The 18,848-nt window shown below is 45.3% G+C and overlaps 1 protein-coding gene across 1 annotated transcript; it reads left to right on the top strand.

The window, feature by feature from the left end:
- Nucleotides 1–8,968: 8,968 nt before the first annotated feature.
- Nucleotides 8,969–13,120, top strand: INS (insulin). Its single transcript, XM_005312381.4, has 3 exons — nt 8,969–9,391; nt 10,588–10,800; nt 12,725–13,120. The coding sequence occupies exons 2-3, from the start codon at nt 10,614–10,616 to the stop codon at nt 12,859–12,861; spliced, it is 324 nt and encodes a 107-aa protein (XP_005312438.1). The 5' UTR covers nt 8,969–9,391; nt 10,588–10,613; the 3' UTR covers nt 12,862–13,120.
- The last annotated feature ends 5,728 nt before the right edge of the window (nt 13,121–18,848 follow it).

Genomic DNA, 18,848 nt, shown 5'->3' with positions numbered 1-18,848 from the left:
TATCCTTGCTGTTAAACGCTCTTACCCTTTTATTATTTACGGTGATTTACTATGTCTACACACTTGGTAACTGAGCAATGAAATGATTTCAAAAATAATCTTATGGCCTGGGAAGTATTAGATATCCTGCTCTGATGATCTGATGTAACAAACAATAACCCGAGAGAGAGAAAAATAGTGAGAAAGGCGAGTTGTTCATTCTTATTCCACTGAGGTCAGCCCTAAATAACTTCTGCCTCCCTTTGGGGGCACAGACAAGATAACAAGGACAACAATGTCAAAGCAAAGTACCGGGCCCCTCGATTTATAGCTAAGGCCAAACCACTAACGAACAGATTGGAGCTTTCTTTCTAAACATTGATAAGAACTGAGAGGAGGTAACTTTGAACTAATAGGAGCAGATCCTAGGTTGGAGCAAGTCGGGAGAGCCCCCACTGGTAGTGATAACCCAATGCCTCGCGTCACTTCCACACCACAGTGCGAGCAAGAGGGATTCTGAAGCACCAGATGCAGGCTGCACAGCTGACAGCCCCTGTGAGAGGGACAGCAGAGAACCAGCTCTCCACTAATTAGCTCCCCTAAGAACCTAGAGATTCATGTGCCTGTCTCCAACCAAACCACTCTCCAGCCTATCACTGGCTTAGTTTCTGTGGACCCTGTAATACTAAGGGTGCTTATCAGTGGGATTTACACCTCGTTGTCTAGGTACCCAATAAACCAGTAGCCAAAATCTACCCACCAGTTACTGCTGTGCCTCTAAGCCTTAAGTGCTCAAAACAATCCACTTATCCAGTGATTATTATTGGTATCTAACCCCCAAGGGATTTGATAGATTTCCAGAATAATTGGGAATGTCTTAAAGACCCGGGTCTCTCTCTCTCTGGGTGTACACACATGAGAGAATTAACTCTTCTGTAACCTCATAGTGCTTCACAGGGCCAGGGGCTATTCAAGAGTTAAGTGTAACTGATGATAAAGAAAGTTATGGATAAAATAAACTAATTCCAGGCACAAGCCTCAAAACAGCAGCCACCCCTCCCTGGCTCAATTTCCCAATCTGTAAAATGGGAATAAATAATGTCCCTGACCCTTCTTTGTAAAGTGCTTTGAGATCTGCTGATGAAAAATGAACAGAACTAGGTTTTATTAAGAAATCCAGTCGGCACAATGGCCTTTAAAGTCATGCTGAAGGGCAAACTGACTTATTTTCAATAAGAAATACTACATTTGACCTTAAGCTTAACTTAAACTACAAGCCTCCTAGATGATCCAATCTTCCATCACAAACAACACAATCTTCTACTTTATTACTTTAGAAAGAAGCACATGTGGAGAAGCTTAACCAAAGAGGGAAGTGTGGATGGAAAGTAGAATCATCTGAGCTCCCAGGGATGTGAAAAGGGATGAAGGAATTGGGCCAATTGTTTCCTCCCTGCTACAATGTCACCATTGGATGAAGGAATCGTAGTAAGAGCTGGAGTCAAAAAGCCATGTGCTGTGTATAGCAACTACTTTATTGAACCTTCTGCCTTATGAACAATGCAATGTATTCTTAGGTACCAGTATATGGTACTCCTTATGTTCATTAGCTACCTATTGATATACACAGATATATCTCCTTTCTCTAGCAATCTTGTAACAGATCAGATCTGATGGTAGAATCGGATACAAAACCCAGGGGAAAGTCTAGTTGACTGTACTGAGTTTTGAATCAGGCTCTCGATTTTATACTATGGCACCATTGCTGTGGATGGCACCCTACAAACAAAGAACAAGACAAAGTTCCCTACCCGGAGGAGCTTGGAAAGTTGTGAAATCCAACCCGGTAGCAACATTGCTCCTCTGGCCTCATAGCTGGAGGGAAGATCAGGTCAGCCCATAAGAGGTGTGCCTGGCTGACAGCCTGGATTAGTTTCTAGAAACAAGCTGGATTGCTTTTATCCCAGATAGTGGAGTGAAGTCCTTGTTAGCTTGCACAATGTCCCTTTGGACGCAATGCTCTCTCTCATTGTACAGTTCCAGATAAGCCTTTATAGCTCGCCACCACTGCTCTTCAGCTCTCTGCCTCCATATCTCCCACACAGACAGAGATTCCCTGCCACACCTGCAGGCTGAAGCTACATCCCTCTTCGGATACCACGGGCCTTTAATCCTGGATTTACATCTCCTTCTTGCTCTCAATTCACCCTGCGTTTCCACAGCAGATCCCTCATTTCCTGATCTGTTTGTTATTGTGTGTAATGCAGTAGCACACTGCGGCCCCATTGTATGACGTGCTGAGGATTTAATATGAGCTATAGGGAGCTAATCAAACTCATGGTGAGAAACAGCCCTGGAGCTTCCAGTCTAATGGAACACAGGATTGGAGGGGATAAAGGTGAAACAACTTCCCCTCTGTCTTGTGTGACCTTGGGAACAGACCTCCTGACTCCTAGGCCAGTGCCCTACCCTCTAGACTACATTACATCCTCATCTCCTCTTTTGATTATGCTGAGCATAAGGATTTAGTATGAGAGAGCAGCACATGCAGAATGACACAGAATATGGGTGCTGGGTGGCACTGTGAATTGATGGACTGGCCTTTCGTTGTTGGACTCCCGGAAGCTCTATTTTCCCACCACAGATACAAAGCAGCTGCCACTGACAGCAAGGGGATTTACTTGCATACTGCAGCTAGAGAAACAGACCCCTGGCTTCAGATCCAGATTAGATCTCGGTTATGAGTTGGCTTGTTATTTCCTTTGCTAAGTGGATATCATAAAAGCTGCTACACAACACTTCTGATCTTTATGAACATCTTGAGAGGCCCTGTTGCTGCTGGCTCAGTAAGAAGATGCAGTGGCAGAAAGGTCTGGGGAAAGTTCAAAAACAGTGCTCGCATGCATTATGCCTAGCTCAGCTACTATGGGTTTCATAGGCAATGAATTCGTCCACAATTGAAAAGAAAAAAGATGACAACAATAACAGATGATCCCTAGAGAGAATGAGTCCATGGTCTTTGCCCCATTTCCAATAAGAAAGGTGTCCATATTACAGAAACCATAATCACAGCTGACAGAGCAACTGACTAATCAGCCTGCCAAGGACTGAACTTCTGTACCTGTTTAATGGAGAAAGGGCTTCCGTTTTTACTGCTGATCCATATCCTTCACAATCACTGACCCATCTGCTCTCAGTTTGGATTTCTCAGTGGTTTGAGCAGAGGCCTGCTAAACCCAGGGTTGTGAGTTCAATCCTTGAGGGGACCACTTAGGGATCTGGGGCAAAATCAGTACTTGGTCCTGCTAGTGAAGGCAGGGGGCTGGACTCGATAACCTTTCAAGGTCCCTTCCAGTTCTAGGAGATAGGATATCTCCATTTAAAACAAAAAACAGTTGGACATGGTTAAACAGCAGCGTGATAAGATCAGGCTGGTGAGAGAGCTGGCAGTGGCATGGGGACAGGGCAGCCCAAACAGTGAACACAATACAAGTGAAGCAGCTAAAGCAATGGGTGTGACTTGTGGTACCGATTGGTTTACTCACTGAGAACTTGTTCATCCCTGAATCTGACCTTTGGTTTCAGTAGAACTTGCACAAACTTGTAATCGTTAACCAGTTCCCCCATAATAGTCCTGTTATTTTTCAGGACAGCGTTCGAAAATGCTAGACATCTACTGTAGTAAAGGATTTATTGTACTGGCAACAGACTGTAAAACCTGATTACACGACACTGAGGATTGCCTAAGCCAAGCTCCCATTGATATAAGCACTTAGGGTTGGGGGAGGCACAAGTCTTGCTGGAAGATATCAGCTCTGGACGTGACTTGAAACTATGTCACACAGGGCAGAAGTCATGAGCAGTTCAACAACCCTTCTCAACCCCCCACAGCATGTTCTTCTGTCCAAATGACCAGAGGATGGGGCGGTGCAGGGGGTTTGAACACACTGTTCAAATCTGGCCTAAAAATCAAAGAAATGTTTATGACATTGGCCCGTTTCCATCTAATTAAGTGATGATCCAGGGGTAGGTTCACCCCACAATGAAACTGACTGAGCTGGTCGAGATTTTTCAGACATCTTTCATTGAAAGATGGCCTTCTTTCAAACTCTCAACTTTTTGCAAAAATTTGTCTTCACTGACACTGTCCTTCTTGCACAAATTTTTTCAGAATATTTTTATCAACATTTTATTGAAATTTATATCAGAATCATTGTTGATATTTTTCATTCACTGAAAGCCCATGTTTGAAATGCAATAGAATTGATAATGATTTTTTGGGCAAAAAAAATCATAGAAAGTTTTCGCATGAAGTGGAAAATGGGTCTATTTTGAACTCCAAAACAACTTCAAAATTTTGAATTTTCCCCCAAATCATTTCCCCCCCATCTGTAAAAACAGAGCTGCCATGGGGAGGGGGCGCCTCAGGGCGGAGGAGGGGCGGGGAGCTGCCGCAGGGCTGGGCGGGTGGGTGCAAGGTGGAAGTTTCGCCAAGGGCGTAAAACTTCCTTGCACCGTCCCTGAGTAAGATATGATCCAAGTTGTGGTTTTGGAAATACATAGGGGGTTTCTGCTGATGTCTGGTAGCTTTCCTGCATCTGAGCTGGTTGCACTTGAACCTATAACTCCTTCCGGGATTTCCCTATGATGTTCCTTCAGTCTCTCTTTTGCTCATTCTTACCCACCTCTTGCATTCAGACTTTTCTGGGAAGGATCAGGATGCTGAAAGGGTCCTGCTTATCAAAGCTCATTTTAAAACCTCCAGAGTTTGCCATATGTGTGAGGATGGAGGCTTTAAACAAAGAGATCCGGGTCTCTTCTCTGCAGCAATCCGTCACAGGCACCCAGAGAGTTTACAGTCTGGCTTGCCTACCGTGATGCTTTTGATGCTTAATAGCTGTCACTAGTGATTAAACTGACAAAGAGCAGGGTTGAGAGCAGACAGCCTTGCACGGTGCCTCTGCTCAAGGCACACTGTTCTAAGGTGTGGAAAAGACAAGGGGATAGGAGATATAAACAAAAATCTAAGCAAATATTTAATGGCATAGCGGAGACTCATTCCCAATCATACAAGAACAAGGGAGCACTAAGACAACAGATAAACAGGAAACACTTTTCTAAAATGGCACCTCTTGTCATTAACCTATGGAACTCATTGCTATAGGATATTATTGAGGCAATCAGTTTAGTGAACTATTGTTCTTCAAGAGCCTAAGATGTGCAGTATATTGATAGGGTACACCTAACCACATTGCAGGAGGGGGAACTATAAACATCTAACTTGTAACAGGACTTGCGCTCCTAAGTCATTTATATATTTTTGCCAATGCCACCCATAATGTCAGAAGCTTAACAGGCTGTGGGATTCATTACTTTGGATCAGTATATTGGGGGAGATAGCCAAAGACACAGAGATGTGGTAGGCACCCAGTTTCTATTTGTGGTTTTGAAAATCTCCTGAACATTGGATTTACTCTAGGAAGCAGGTAATACCCTATCATAGCCCAGTGGAAAGCAGGCCTGATTAAGTGAATTTACTCTACTCAGATCTTCCTGGCACCCAAGCCCCTATGCCTGAATATGCTGCCAAGTCACTCAGTAGTGCATCAAAAGGCTTTTGGGGGGACCGTGGGAGGGGGTTGATGGGGATAATGTTACATATTGTGCAGAGATGCTATTAACTTGTTTGAATGTCATGGCAGCATGAGAAAGAGAGAGAGAGAGAGTATCTATAGCAGAGGACATGACTGATAACCTTGTCTTAGATCTATGTGGGTAAATAAATCCCCTCTCCATCCATGTATCAGAGGGTTGCCACTTTTCACAAGACTTTCTGCTCCCAGAGTCATTTAGCAAACACATGATACTGTATTCCCTAAAAACATGAAAATGCCAAACAGGAGTTATTACTACAGAGCACTGATAGCAGAGGAAGAGATGATCCCTTACCTAAGGACTTTAGGCCATTAATTTAGGTAATTTAGACTGATTCAGCTCTCATCATTTTTTACATTGGTCTGACTCCACTCATTTCAAAGGAATTTTGATTTATACAGGTGTAAGAAGACAATCAGGCCCTTAATTTCGAGATTAAACAGGTGAGAGAATTAAGAGATATAAGGTCCTGAATTTCAGAGATGCTGAGCGTCTGTAACTCCAGTGAATAGTGTAACAGGGTACCAGAAGATGGTCCAATCAAAGGAGTCCAGATTTTTTAAATGCATTTCTTTTACTGTGGGTCTTTGCAGAAAAAGTGTGTTTTGAAGAGGGTGGCACAAGTGGATTGGCGGCAGCAGGCACGGGAGCAGGAGGAAGTGAGCTCAGATGATGTACAGTAGCTGGAGCCATATTGTGAGGGTGAGGCAAGAAGCTGCAACCTGCTGTGGTAGGCTACAGCAGTGTTTGAAAGTTGAGCTTACTTTCAGGAAAATGAAACTAATGCCCCCTGCCCCTTTGCTGGTTAGTCCTTTTGACCTCACATACTTTGTGTAATGATGGTGTGGATCTACATAGTATGATGCTTTCTTTCCTTTCTTTGATGAGCAGTGAAATAATTAAATGTGTTGACATTTAAAGTATCATCATTGGCATCTGGTTAGCACCCATTGACATGAACAGAGCATCTCACACCTCAGAGCTATTGTTTCAGGCTCTCTGCAAACTCAGGTGCAAACATCTCTATAGCGGTTCAACTCACTTCATGTTCTGAAGGTTTTCTTCTCAACCATACCAGCTAGAGACTGGAGAACAACAGGGAGTTCCACCCACGCCCAACACTTTGGGAAACAATGGGCAAGAGCAAATCAATAAAGTGGTCAGTGACAAGGCGTGTGTTGTGATCAGATAATTAGAAAGAAGGGTGATTGTAGCAGCATAATTCTGTATCGAGTGGAGGGGAGTAAGATGAGTTTCAGGAAGGCCAGAAGAAGAGGAAGCTACTGAAGACAAAAGTAAGATCAGGGCCCGTGCTACCATTAAGGCAAACTAGGCGGTTGCCTAGAGCGCCAAGATTTGGGGGCGCCAAAAAGTGGTGCTCCCAATTTTTTTTTTACGGCATTCCTACGCCCCCTCCCCGAACGCGTGGTCGCCGCTCCACTTCTCCTGCCTCCCAGGCTTGCAGCGCCTATCAGCTGTTTGGTGCTGCAAGCCTGGGAGGGAAGGAGAATTAGAGCGGGGGCGGAGTGCTCGGGGAGGAGGCGGAGCAGAGGTGAGCGGGGGTGGGGAGCTGCCGCACGGCTCCCCGGGGAGCTGCCATGGGGGTGCCTCAGGGCGGGGGGGGAGCTGCCGCAGGGGTCCCCACCCCAGCTCACCTCTGCTACGCTCCCTCCCCGAGCACGCCGTTGCTGCTCCACTTCTCCCACCTCCCAGGTTTGCGGTGCCAATCAGCTGTTTGGCACTGCAAGCCTGGGAGGGGAGGAGAATTAGAGTGGGGGCAGCGTGCTTGGGGAGGAGGCGGAGCAGAGGTGAGCGGGGGTGGGAGCTGCCGCACAGCTCCCCAGAGGTGGGAGCTGCTGCGGGGAGGGGGCGCCTCAGGGCGGAGGGGGGGCGGGGAGCTGCCGCAGGGCTGGGGGGGTGGGTGCAAGGTGGAAGTTTCTCCAAGGGCGCGAAACTTCCTTGCACCGTCCCTGAGTAAGATATGATCCAAGTTGTGGTTTTGGAAATACATAGGGGGGTTCTGCTGATGTCTGGTAACTTTCCTGCATCTGAGCTGGTTGCACTTGAACCTATAACTCCTTCTGGGATTTCCCTATGATGTTCCTTCAGTCTCTCTTTTGCTCATTCTCACCCACCCTGTATTCTACCATGAACCAAACAACTACTCCTCATGCTTTTTATCTTCCATAATTCCCTTTATTGCTGTGCGATAGAGACATAAAGGTAATAAACCTCTTAAGAGGAGCGGAGATGTCCACCGGTTTTATTTTCCCTATTGATTTTGTATCATTTGGATACCAGTACGGAAGTACAGAATAATAATAATAAAAAAAAAACCCACGCCCTGTCTGCAGTGTGTAGTTTTATATAGCACCTTTTTATGCTACAAGTGCTTTCCAGAGTAACGTAGCATCTGGACAGGCAAATGTAGCAGCCATTATGCATTCAATATGAACTCCTAAGAAACCTAGAATGACAGCAACCTCCTGACTCCCATATATTCTGAGGAGAGAGAAACATAAATTCTGCACTTAGCTCCCTACGTTCTGGAGCATTCTAGTAGAAATTCTGTATCATCTTATGGTGAATTCGTTTTATTTTTGTTTTTATGACTATGAATAATGTAGTCAATACAATAGCCCCTCCATTATTCATTCTGATATTAAATTCTATTTATTTTAATTTCTCCTCACATTATAATATGCTAAATGTTATCATTAGGATTCAGAATTAACAAGCTAATAATATAAATGGGGTAGCTCCCACCTCTCCAAGCTATTCCTTCAGGTTTTCTGCAGACAACAGTGCATTGGTTTACATTTGGGTCACAGTTTTAAGTTTTCCATTGGAACCCTGAAGGCAAGAAACCTGATTCGTTAAAAAAAAAAAAAAAAAAAAAAAAGGAGGTTCATAGATTCCAAGGCCAGAAAAGACCATTGGGATAATCTGGTTTGACCTCCTGTAGAACACAGGCCATAGAATTTCCCCAAAATAATTCCTAGAGCATCTTTCAGAAAAACATCCAATCTTGATTTAAAAATTGCCAGCAATGGAGTAGAATTCTACAGAAAATCACATGGCAGCAGAAATTTTCATCAGAAATGTTTTCCGGGTCCAAGATCCAATTTCTGGTATTTTATATATACATGTGTGTGAGTGAGTGAGAGACAGATATCCTTCCCTCTAATGAAGTGTTTTCTTTCCTCTTTAACACCTAGCTCTAGCACAGTCTCATCAACAGCTTGGCCTATCGTCAGTTACTCAGTGGGCTGAAATTAACCTAACATATTAACATGTTTGCTTTTGTCTAATTTTACACTTCAGAAACAGCTGTTGAGACTGGCAGCCACTTGGCCCCCTCAATCCCGGCAGTGCCTATTGCCCAGCATTAGTGTAATCGTTAGAGCTTTAATAGCAGCATTATCTCCTGCTAAAAGGGTCACCACAACTCCAGGCAGAGCTTCTGCAAAGCGAAAACAGGCTACAGGTGAAATGAGATGGAAACTGCAAACTGTTGCTTCTATCTTAACCCTCCTAAAGACGTGTTGACACTGTGCAGAGAGGACTTAATGTGCCTAGGCAGCAAAAATTTTGGCCAGGGCATCGCTGAGAAGGTGGAGCTCTGATTAATTTCTATGTTGTTCGGACAAATGCAAAAGGATATAAATACAGTGAAAGGAGGATAGGGAAGTCACTATAAAGCAACTCTTGCCTCTCCAAGCAGACCTCATTTCTTCTCCTGCTGCCACCTAGTTAGGTAAGTCCATTTTCCTCTCTATCACCATCATCTCAGCCTCTAACTGTGTTTTTTTCCCAAGCCCTTTTCTTAGGAGAATGTAGTGCCAGTGAAAGGTGTTGGCTTGTGATGTTCATAGCACAGGTGGGCAAGTGGGAAGAGGTGACCGCGGAGGCTCAACAGTGAAAGTCCATCTTGAGTGTTTTCCCCACAAAATATTCATTGCCAGGGGCAACCTGCTAGAAGGGGGAGAAACCCACATCTAAATGCAGGCTGAAATAATAATAATAAAAAAACCCAGCTCCTTATAATTGGGCGTTGTGGACTGCCTCCTTATCCAGGCCCTGGCTGAAATGCGTTGGTAGGATGGGTAGGGAAGCTGGCACCGCTATGGCACATGTTGTACCTGTTCTATGGATAAGCAGAAGCTGCCTGATCAGGTCTGTTTCACCCATTTGTGTGCACCTAGGGATTAACATGGCAGAAGACTGCAGCATTCCGTTCAAAAGACTATGCCCCAGATCCTGGTGTGTGCAGTAGCCATCCCCTAACTAGCACCACATGACTAACATAACTAGCCATAGAAGGGTCATCCTGCTGTAGGAGGGTCCTCTGCTGCTGCAGAGGTGCTGTTGTGGCTCCTACAGTACAAGCCCTCTCCCCACCAGCGCTGGTGTAGGGAATATGACTGGGGTTTCCATATGCCCCACTGAGCCCTGACTGCTTTGCTGCCCCAGGATTTAGGGAGATCATAGGCTATCTTCGCATTCTTCCCCGAGGCTCCAAGCTGTGGCTGATGTGCAGGAGTTAAGAGCAGTTCTCTGTTATTTCATACTCAGGCACTTAGGGTCCAGTCAAGTTCTTTGGGGGAAGAGGCCAGGGGGCGATAAATTAGATATGAGCCATTTTCTACTTGACTGGGTTCCATTCGTACTGGGTACGAGCTGTTTTTTAAAATGTATTATTATTAATGTAATATCACATGGGAGGCACCAAAGTTTCCCTGTGGCTGGGATTCATAAAGCACCCTCTCACCCATGCTTCTGTGGGATTGTTAGAGGGGCCCTTCCATCACCTTGCGTTGACTCTCTTGCCAAAAGAATTAAAGGCTTTAAGATGCACGACGACTAAGTCTCATATTAAACGCTCTCCTACCCACCCTCCCTGTCTCTAGCTCATTCTCCCCCTCACTCTTTGCCTCATTTTCCCCCTCCTAGCTTTCCTAGGTCTCGCCCTTCTCGTCATGGCTCTCTGGATCCGATCACTGCCTCTCCTGGCCCTCCTTGCTCTTTCTGGCCCCCCTATCAGCCATGCTGCTGCCAACCAGCACCTCTGCGGCTCACACCTAGTGGAGGCCCTCTATCTGGTGTGTGGAGAACGGGGCTTCTTCTACTCTCCCAAAGCCCGACGGGACCTCGAGCAGCCCCTAGGTAAGTCAGTTCTTTCCAGCAGTCCCACTTGCCTCCCCTGCAGCTCACATCAGCTTCTTTCCCTTTGCAAACCACTTCTCTTTATGCAGGAACTCGCAGGCTATGTATACATGTGTATGAAGCATGTTGCTGAATCATAGTGAGAAGATGCTTCTCCATCACAGGGTGGCTGGTGAGGAAAGGGGAAGTCTGTATTGCAAGTGTTGGCAGGGAGAAAACTAGGGCACAGCATGTCTTAATAGTTCCATCTGTCCGTCAGGGCACACTGTTGAAATGTTAGCAGCCCTCTTCTCTTCAATGGAGCAAAAATGTATGAAGCAAAGAAATGATGCTAATTATTATTATTATTAATGTGTATTGTTGTAGAGCCTAGCGATCCTAGGCCTGGATCTGGACCCCATTGTACAAATACTGGAAAATCAAATTTCAAATGAAGCTTTTAAAAAAAAAAAAAAAAAAAAAACGCAAAGGCTGGCTGGGTGGTCCTGCAGTAAAGCAACATGCTGTAGGAATTATCACTGAAGGCTCACACTTGTCTCCTCCCTTGGAAAGCAGGGGCTGGGAACAGTGCCATTCCCAGCTCCTGATGGGCTCATAAAGTGCTTCATGCTGCCAAATGGCTGACATGAAAGTGGTATTGACAGGCACCACGGCTCTTCTCAGCCAGTTGGCTGAGCACAAACCATCTGAAGGAAGGACAAGGCTTGTCTACATGGTAGCCCAAGATTTCAGGTGCATTCCAAGGGGAAGAGAGGCTCCTCCATTCAAAAATGTCATGGTGTCGAAATCAGGAGCTCACTTGGGTGCCAGTGGCCCTGTAGCATCTGCCTGACTGAGGTGCAGAGTGAATGGGCTTGTTTCCAAGCTATTCTGTTTGACAGTAAAAGGACTGGCTGGAAAATTTGAATTGAACAGGAAGCCCCTTTGTGCTAGGAGATTTCCAAACATAAAACAGAGAGCCCCAGAGAACTACTAAACAAAGACAAACAAAGAGCCAGGAGAAAGTGATGCAATAATGGAAACGGTCACAATTTTTCCATGTAAACTTTTGTAGTTGTACAATTGCTTTTTTTTTCTTCCAAGCAAAAATTTTCATTTCATTTGAAGTTTTCCACGTTTTTCATTGAAAAGCCAAATATTTCTATTGAAAAAATTTCAGTTAATCAAAAATTTGGAATTTTTTTTGTAAAAGTCCTCCATTTCCCCCAAAAAACTTTTCACCAAACATAAATATGTACCATGTTCCAGTCATCCCTAGGCTACATGCAGCCAGTGAAGACGAAAAGGCTATTCAAGATTCAAGAGGCAACACATCCAACCTCACAACTAACATTTGCCCACAATCCCTTGGGCAGTGTAGTTGTTTGCTCAGGCTCACAAGATGAGGACCTTCTGAGATATTTGCAATTCCAGCCTAACTCATCTCTATGTAACAGAGCAGCACATTTTTACAATAGTCTATTACCAGCCAGGCACCTCATTTAGCTCAGAAGATCTTTCTCCATCTCTACAAGTCCCCCACAATAATTCCACACCCTCTTCCTTTTAGTATTGCCAATACCCATCAGGCATGGCCCCTCTAATGAATTACAGAACCTGGTTGGAACATGAAATACAGGTAGCATGACCAGATTGCAAGTGTGAAAAATCAGAACACTTTTTTTTTCTTTCCGGGGAGCAGGGTATAGTTGTGTATATAAGACAAAGCCCCTAATATTGGGAGAGTCCTGAGAATATCGGGACATCTGATCACCTTAAATACAGGGTCTCTAATAAAGGGAAAATAAATTCAGTTTCCCCCTATTTTCCAATCAGCTCTATACAGGAAATGCTGATCACTATAAAGAGGTACCCCAGCTGAGATAAAACAGTCAAAGGTAATTCTATATATAATTCCACAAGGTTTTCTTCTTTTTCCTGGTAGTGAATGGCCATCTGCAGAATTCAGTGGAAGAACTGCCATTCCAACAACAGGAATACCAGCAAGACAAGAGGGGAATCGTTGAGCAATGCTGCCATAACACCTGCTCCCTGTACCAGCTGGAAAACTACTGCAATTAGAGGAGACAAATATGGAGGGGAGTGTGTGTCTGTGTGTGTGAGAGAGAAAGGCACTTTTGGTATTGCACCTTTAAAGCAATTGAATAAAAATGCTGTGAATCTACTCAAGGAGCTATGTAATTCATTATATGTTTGCCTCTGGAGCCTACTCTAGGTTTGTTTCAGGAATCCAGAGTCTGAAAAGTCCTTTGCAGTCTGATAGGTCTGTATCAAAGGGATCAGAAAGGAGTGGAGTCACCCATCATGTAATAATGCCTTTACCCAACTCAGAAGACTTCTTGGGAATCTAAAAAGCCCTAAAAGCAGAGAACGCAATGCTGAACTGGGCATGTCAGGGTTAGTAGTAGAAAACTACCATCAGTGACTTAGCGATGGGTGGTAAAAGGGGGTTTAAGATGAAGCATGTCTTGCCAGCAGCTTATTCTCATACCATCTCCATCAACACTTGATACTGACCAACTTTCTGTAGGTCCATGGTCCAAATATAGAAGGACTGCTGGGAATATGGAACTCAGATAGCAGAAGATAGCAGGGCTCAGGCTGCTATAAGCAAAGAGTGGAGTCATCTCTTAACTATAACTGGTTAAATTAATCATTATGAACAATTGATTAAGTGAATCCAGCCCTCTTCCTGTATGCAAATTGCCCACAAGTAGCTCATGGATATTAAAAATGTGTTTGTTTTTCAACAGCCTTTAACCAATAGTTGATATAAAGCTAATTTCAGTGAAAGGAGTTTCCCCAAGCCATTTGTAGTGAATACTCAGTGTTCAAAATGTGCTGTTTGAGCTGTGCTCCATGTGGAACATGGAATTGTTTCTGTTCCTTGCTGGGATTTCCCTGACCCTTATAACATACTGCCCCTTCCACTCAAAATAAGTTGTTGCCTCACAACATGAATTTCATTTCTTGATTAATCTGATCTCAGCTGCAGCCCTGAAAGGCACCTACACCAAACTGCCTCAGTTCAATAAAACAAACAAGGTTACCGAGATTCAAATGCTGTATGAGTGGGAGACCATTTTCATCTTATTTTTGCACTCAGGGTGTTTAACTTTATTGTTTCTTTTTATGGGGTGACACTGCATTCCCCCCTCTGCTCTGCACTAAACATCCAGCTCTTATCCAGAGAAACAAGTGGGTGAGGTAATTTCTTTTATTGGATCAACTTCTGTTGGTGAGAAAGACACGCTTTGTAAAGGACATTTAAGTCCACTCAGTGAAAAGCAAGCACCTCAAGGTGGCTGCATCCATTTTATTCCTTCCTGTATCTTCACTGAACTGTTTGTTCATTTGTTTGCAGGAAAAGAAACCCAATTCTTTCCTTTCAGAGACAAATTTTGATAATTTCACTTGGAGCTCAGTAGATGAGGGAGGCTACTGAGACATATTAGGACAGGTCTTCACTATGGGGGGGGTGTCGATTTAAGATACGCAAATTCAGCTACGCAAATAGCGTAGCTGAATTCGATGTATTGGGGCCGACTTACCCCGCTGTGAGGACAGCGGCAAAATTTACCTCCGCGGCTCCCCGTCGACGGCACTTACTCCCACCTCCGCTGGTGGAGTAAGAGCGTCAATTCGGGGATTGATTGTCACGTCCCGACGAGACGCAATAATTCGATCCCCGAGAGATCGATTTCTACCTGCCGATTCAGGGGGGTAGTGTAGACCTAGCCCTTCCCTGAAACAAAACAATCAATGGTCAATTTTAAATTGCTGATAAGCAGCTGTTTTATAGAGCATCCTCACTGGTCTGCAGGCTCACAAGCATAACTTGCACTACTTGGGTTCTACCTGTACATGCCTCCCAGAGATTCAGATGCCCCATTCCTCACCCTGTCCCCAAGTCCTCTTCATAGAACCTGGCCCAAAAGATGTCAGAACTGCTGTCTCCCAGCAAGGGATCACAGTAGCCCATGTTCCTAGAGTACAGCTCCTAGTTCCACCACAATCTCCTAGTTTGCCAGATTCCACCACAATCTGGCAAAAGTGGTGACAAGTTCAAGGACTGGAATAGTGTGGGCTTGTGTGGGTCACCTTGGCAGAAGTGCAGGTGGGAAGCACACCTGCACAAAATGGAAAATCAAACAGCATGAGACTTTCCGTCCAGTTGACCTCTTCCTAGCTAGGTACTTATACGGTCCCTATCATTGTCATATCTGACCGCCTCAGACATTGATTCATTTATCCTCACCATACCCTGGGAGGTAAAGCAATGTTGTTATCCCCATTCTACTGATGGGGAACTGAGCCACAAAGGATTCAAGCCCAGTTCTAGTGAAAATCCCTTCACAGGGACAGGATTTCACCCAAAGAAATTCAATGATTTGCCTAAGGTTATGCAGGATGGGGGGTTAATCCAGTGCCTTAACCACAGGACCACTCTTGTCTCAGCATCTCACTCCTACAGCTGCCACCATCCTGGGCTAGAAACAAATCTCTTTGGCCTCTATTCTATAGAGCTGTGGTGCCTGTGGTTGTGCTTGGGAGACTCAGGCCACAAGCCCCAGGCTGGGGAGATCTGACGAGATCTTTGCATGGCTGTTCCACTGAAAGCAGCAATTAGCTCCAAGCCAGGTTGAGTATCATTTCATTTGTTTGTAGGGAAGACTCTGGAGAAGCACTTATCATAGCTATGCTAATGCCGAGTGAGCTCACCAGGATTCAGATTATTGCAATAAAAATACCAAGAGCAATTACTAATGATAAGGCTGTTATTTAATTAAATTCAGGCATTTAGCTTAAGTTCCAGCAATCGCACACTTTCCATCATGCCAGAAGAGCAGCGCTAAACGGAGCCACAGAGACAGAAGAGGGATTCTGATGCTGACTCCACTCGCAAATGTGGAAGGCCAAACAGCCCAAAGGAGGAAAACTTCATGAACAGAGAGCCTTGTGAGGCAGATGTTCCTCTCCTCAGTGACTGGATTTAGAGGTGCCAGAGTAGTTCTTTCCTTAGAGAGAAACACAAATTGGGGTCCCCTTAGAAACAGCTGAGGAAGAGGCCTGCTTAAGTGAGTCTTGTCCAAGGTCAGTCAATTGTGACCCGGAGCACAACACAGTGTCACTTTTCACCATGAACCTGTAGGATCTGTTGTGCTTTAGAGGGAAGAGCTCAAGTAGTGCACACTTGCTGCAGAAAGCGGCATTGGTAATTCAGCAGGTGGCACTCTTCCTTTGAAATCGGAACCGAGCCAGTGCCCTCATGTGTCACTCTGCTGCTGAATGTACCGTCTCTTGTACGAAGCATAAAGCTGTGCAGTTGGCCATTCACTCTCCTTAGCACAGGCAAAGTCAGACAATGTTGCCAGATTTGCAGCAATAGATTCCCTGGGATCATGGGGCCCACTAATACAGGTAGATTATACCATTATTTACTGCTCTTGCTCCAGTGCTGCTTCGTGAGATGGAGCTTGGGGGTGGGGTGGGGGATGTCTCAAGCCCCCACAGGGAAGCAGGATGTCTCCCCATTTATCTTGGCCCACAAGCATGGAGTACAATGCAGATTCTTTTTCTTCCTTCTCAGCAAGAATCCTCCATCCCCCTAACTCCTCCTGGCCAAGAACATACACCACTTCTTTGGCCAGAACCCACCTCACTGTGGGGCTGAAATCCTACCTCCTTACTCCTTCCTCACCCATAGCTGGCATGAGCTCAGTTCTGGGTGGGTGGGGAAAGTTACTCACTGCTTCATGGGCTTTGCAGGTGAAAGCCTCATCAAAGGGCTTTGCAGGGAGACCCAGATTTACCTACACCAGCCTGGATGCTGTGGATGAGAACGCTCAACCTGGGTGCTCACCCAATAAAAGCACCTTCCCCACTTGGTCCTCTTCACAGAGCATGACCCAAAAGATACCAGAATTCCTCCCTCCTCCTCCCAGAAGAGATTCCCAACCCCCACGTTCTTGTGCTTGCACGTGGGCACCAAGAAAAGGTTTTCTCACCTGCTTCCACTGCCCTCTTTCCTCCTCCCTCCCCTTTCCCTTAGACAGTCTGCTTGCATATAGAGGAGGAGAGGGGATGGGAAAGGCAGCTCCTAGTCAAAATCAGCAACTTTCAGGCACCTGGGATTACATTCCTGTGTATTTAAAGCACTCAAATACCCCAGCAATGAGTGAGATATCAATGCCTGGAGAGAAGGCAGTTTTACAATTTTTGTTACATGCTGTCAGAGATTAACAGTGACTGCCCAGAAAAAAACAATCAAGGCAACTGCACACATTTAAATCCCTGAACATTCCTGGGGTGCTATATATCTCATGCAGGCCCCCTAGACGGGCATTAGGGTCAGAGGGGAAGCTTCGTATATTGCATCATTGCCATTGTACAGGTGCTTATCAAAATTAGAGGAGAAGTGTCTTCATTATCATTAACTCTTTGTATGACAGTAGCACGTAGAAGCCCCAGCTGAGGTCAGGACCCCACTGTGCTAGGTGGTGTCCAGATACGTGTCAAGAGTGTCTCTGCCCAAAAGAGTGCAGTGTCTAATCAGACAGAGGAAGTTATCATCCTTGTTTTACAGAGGGGGAAACTGAAGCACCAGCAGATTAAGTGATTAGTTCAGGGGAGCAGAGGAAGTGTGGGTCAGAGCCAGGAACTGAACACGTATTGCTCAAGTTCTGGTTCGGCACCTTAACCACAAGACCACCCTTCTTCTCTGGTGTGTCTCTTCTGCTTGGTAGCAGTGGACACCCCCCACTAGAGCAAGGGCTTAACCTCATTCCCCCTCCTCTCAATGAACAACATCTACTGAACATCCTACTGAACTGTAGCTACATCTGTCTGCCTCAGACTATGAAAGGCCTGGCTCTCCCACCTCTCCTAGGGAGAGAAAAAAAAGTTGGTATTGTGAAGAGTCTCATGCACTGAGAAACTGTATTTTTAAAGGTGACCCACAACTGGGAAAAATAAATCAGTGACCTTTCATTCTTCTTTGTGCTATATTAAAAAGGCCTGAGGTTTTTGGTATATTCTTATTTTTTCTTAAATGAGGAATTCTTGATCTTATTCATCACCGATGATAGGTACTCTGGTTTTACTGATGTAACTACATTGAGGTAAGTGCAGTTACATCCCATGTTGATTGAAGCCCATCAACGCTTGCCTTCCCTGTTTTTGCTAGAGGACTAATGAACTCAGATTTTCTCCTGACTGTTTATTAGGAGTGTCACTTGATAAGCTCTTAGACAATTTGACTAAAATATAACTTCCTGTCTCCCTTGCTCAAGTTTCAGTCTCCTTGCTTCTGCCCGGGTTTGGAAGTTAGCTTTCAGCCCAGATGCCCCCCTTCTGTCAATTGCTTGTGCTGTGGCTCCTCTCTTTCTCTCCCTGAGGCAGGGTACTTCCTCTTTGTGACTCAGCTCTCCAGTCAGATCACTAGATCATGACCCACTTCTGAGGTTACAAAGTCCCACTAGACAAGTTGTCCATATGCCTTCTCAGGCGGTCCTCTGTTCCAGCGCCAGGTACCACTTTACCAGGAGATGGTAGGGGAACCACTCCTCCCTGTTCCAGCCCAGCAACCCTACAACTAGCCATCTAGATTTGCTTAGCATCAGTCCTCATTGCTGTTTCCCTAGGCAACTCCCCCAGCTCTTTGCCTTTCTGTGAGTTTGCTACCAGAGCTTTCTCCACTCCCCGTAGCTACTTCACCCCTCTAGGTCTCTTGTAAAACACTCTAGTCCAGAGCAGGATCCCACTGCTCTCTCCCCCATATCTCCTTCTTATCCCTAGCCAACTCCCCTTTCTTCTGTAGAGTGACTACCAACCTCCTACCTGCAGCCCCTTCCTGGCTTTATACTCCTATATGCCAGCTCCTTCCCCAGTTGGGTTTCATCTGCCATTAGGCCCTATCAAGCCCTGGTTCCCCTCCAGGTACATCACATAATGTTAATTGGCCCCTCCTGGCCCAGATGAATCCACTCAGGGCTTCTATGGGTTGAACACCCTATTGCACAGCTCTTGTAATGTCTTAGTACCCCTAG

This window comes from Chrysemys picta, chromosome 4 (assembly GCF_011386835.1).
Source record: "Chrysemys picta bellii isolate R12L10 chromosome 4, ASM1138683v2, whole genome shotgun sequence".
Classification (NCBI taxonomy): Eukaryota; Metazoa; Chordata; order Testudines; family Emydidae; genus Chrysemys; species Chrysemys picta.
Note: the sequence above shows the minus strand (reverse complement) of the source record. Positions and strands in the feature narration are given on the sequence as shown.

What these genes read in the sequence shown, in the direction of transcription:
- INS (XM_005312381.4), top strand. Translation starts at nt 10,614, where the DNA reads ATGGCTCTCTGGATCCGATCACTGCCTCTCCTGGCCCTCCTTGCTCTT. An exon ending in GGACCTCGAGCAGCCCCTAG is followed by an intron (nt 10,801 to 12,724) that starts GTAAGTCAGTTC and finishes TTTTCCTGGTAG; the next exon opens with TGAATGGCCATCTGCAGAAT.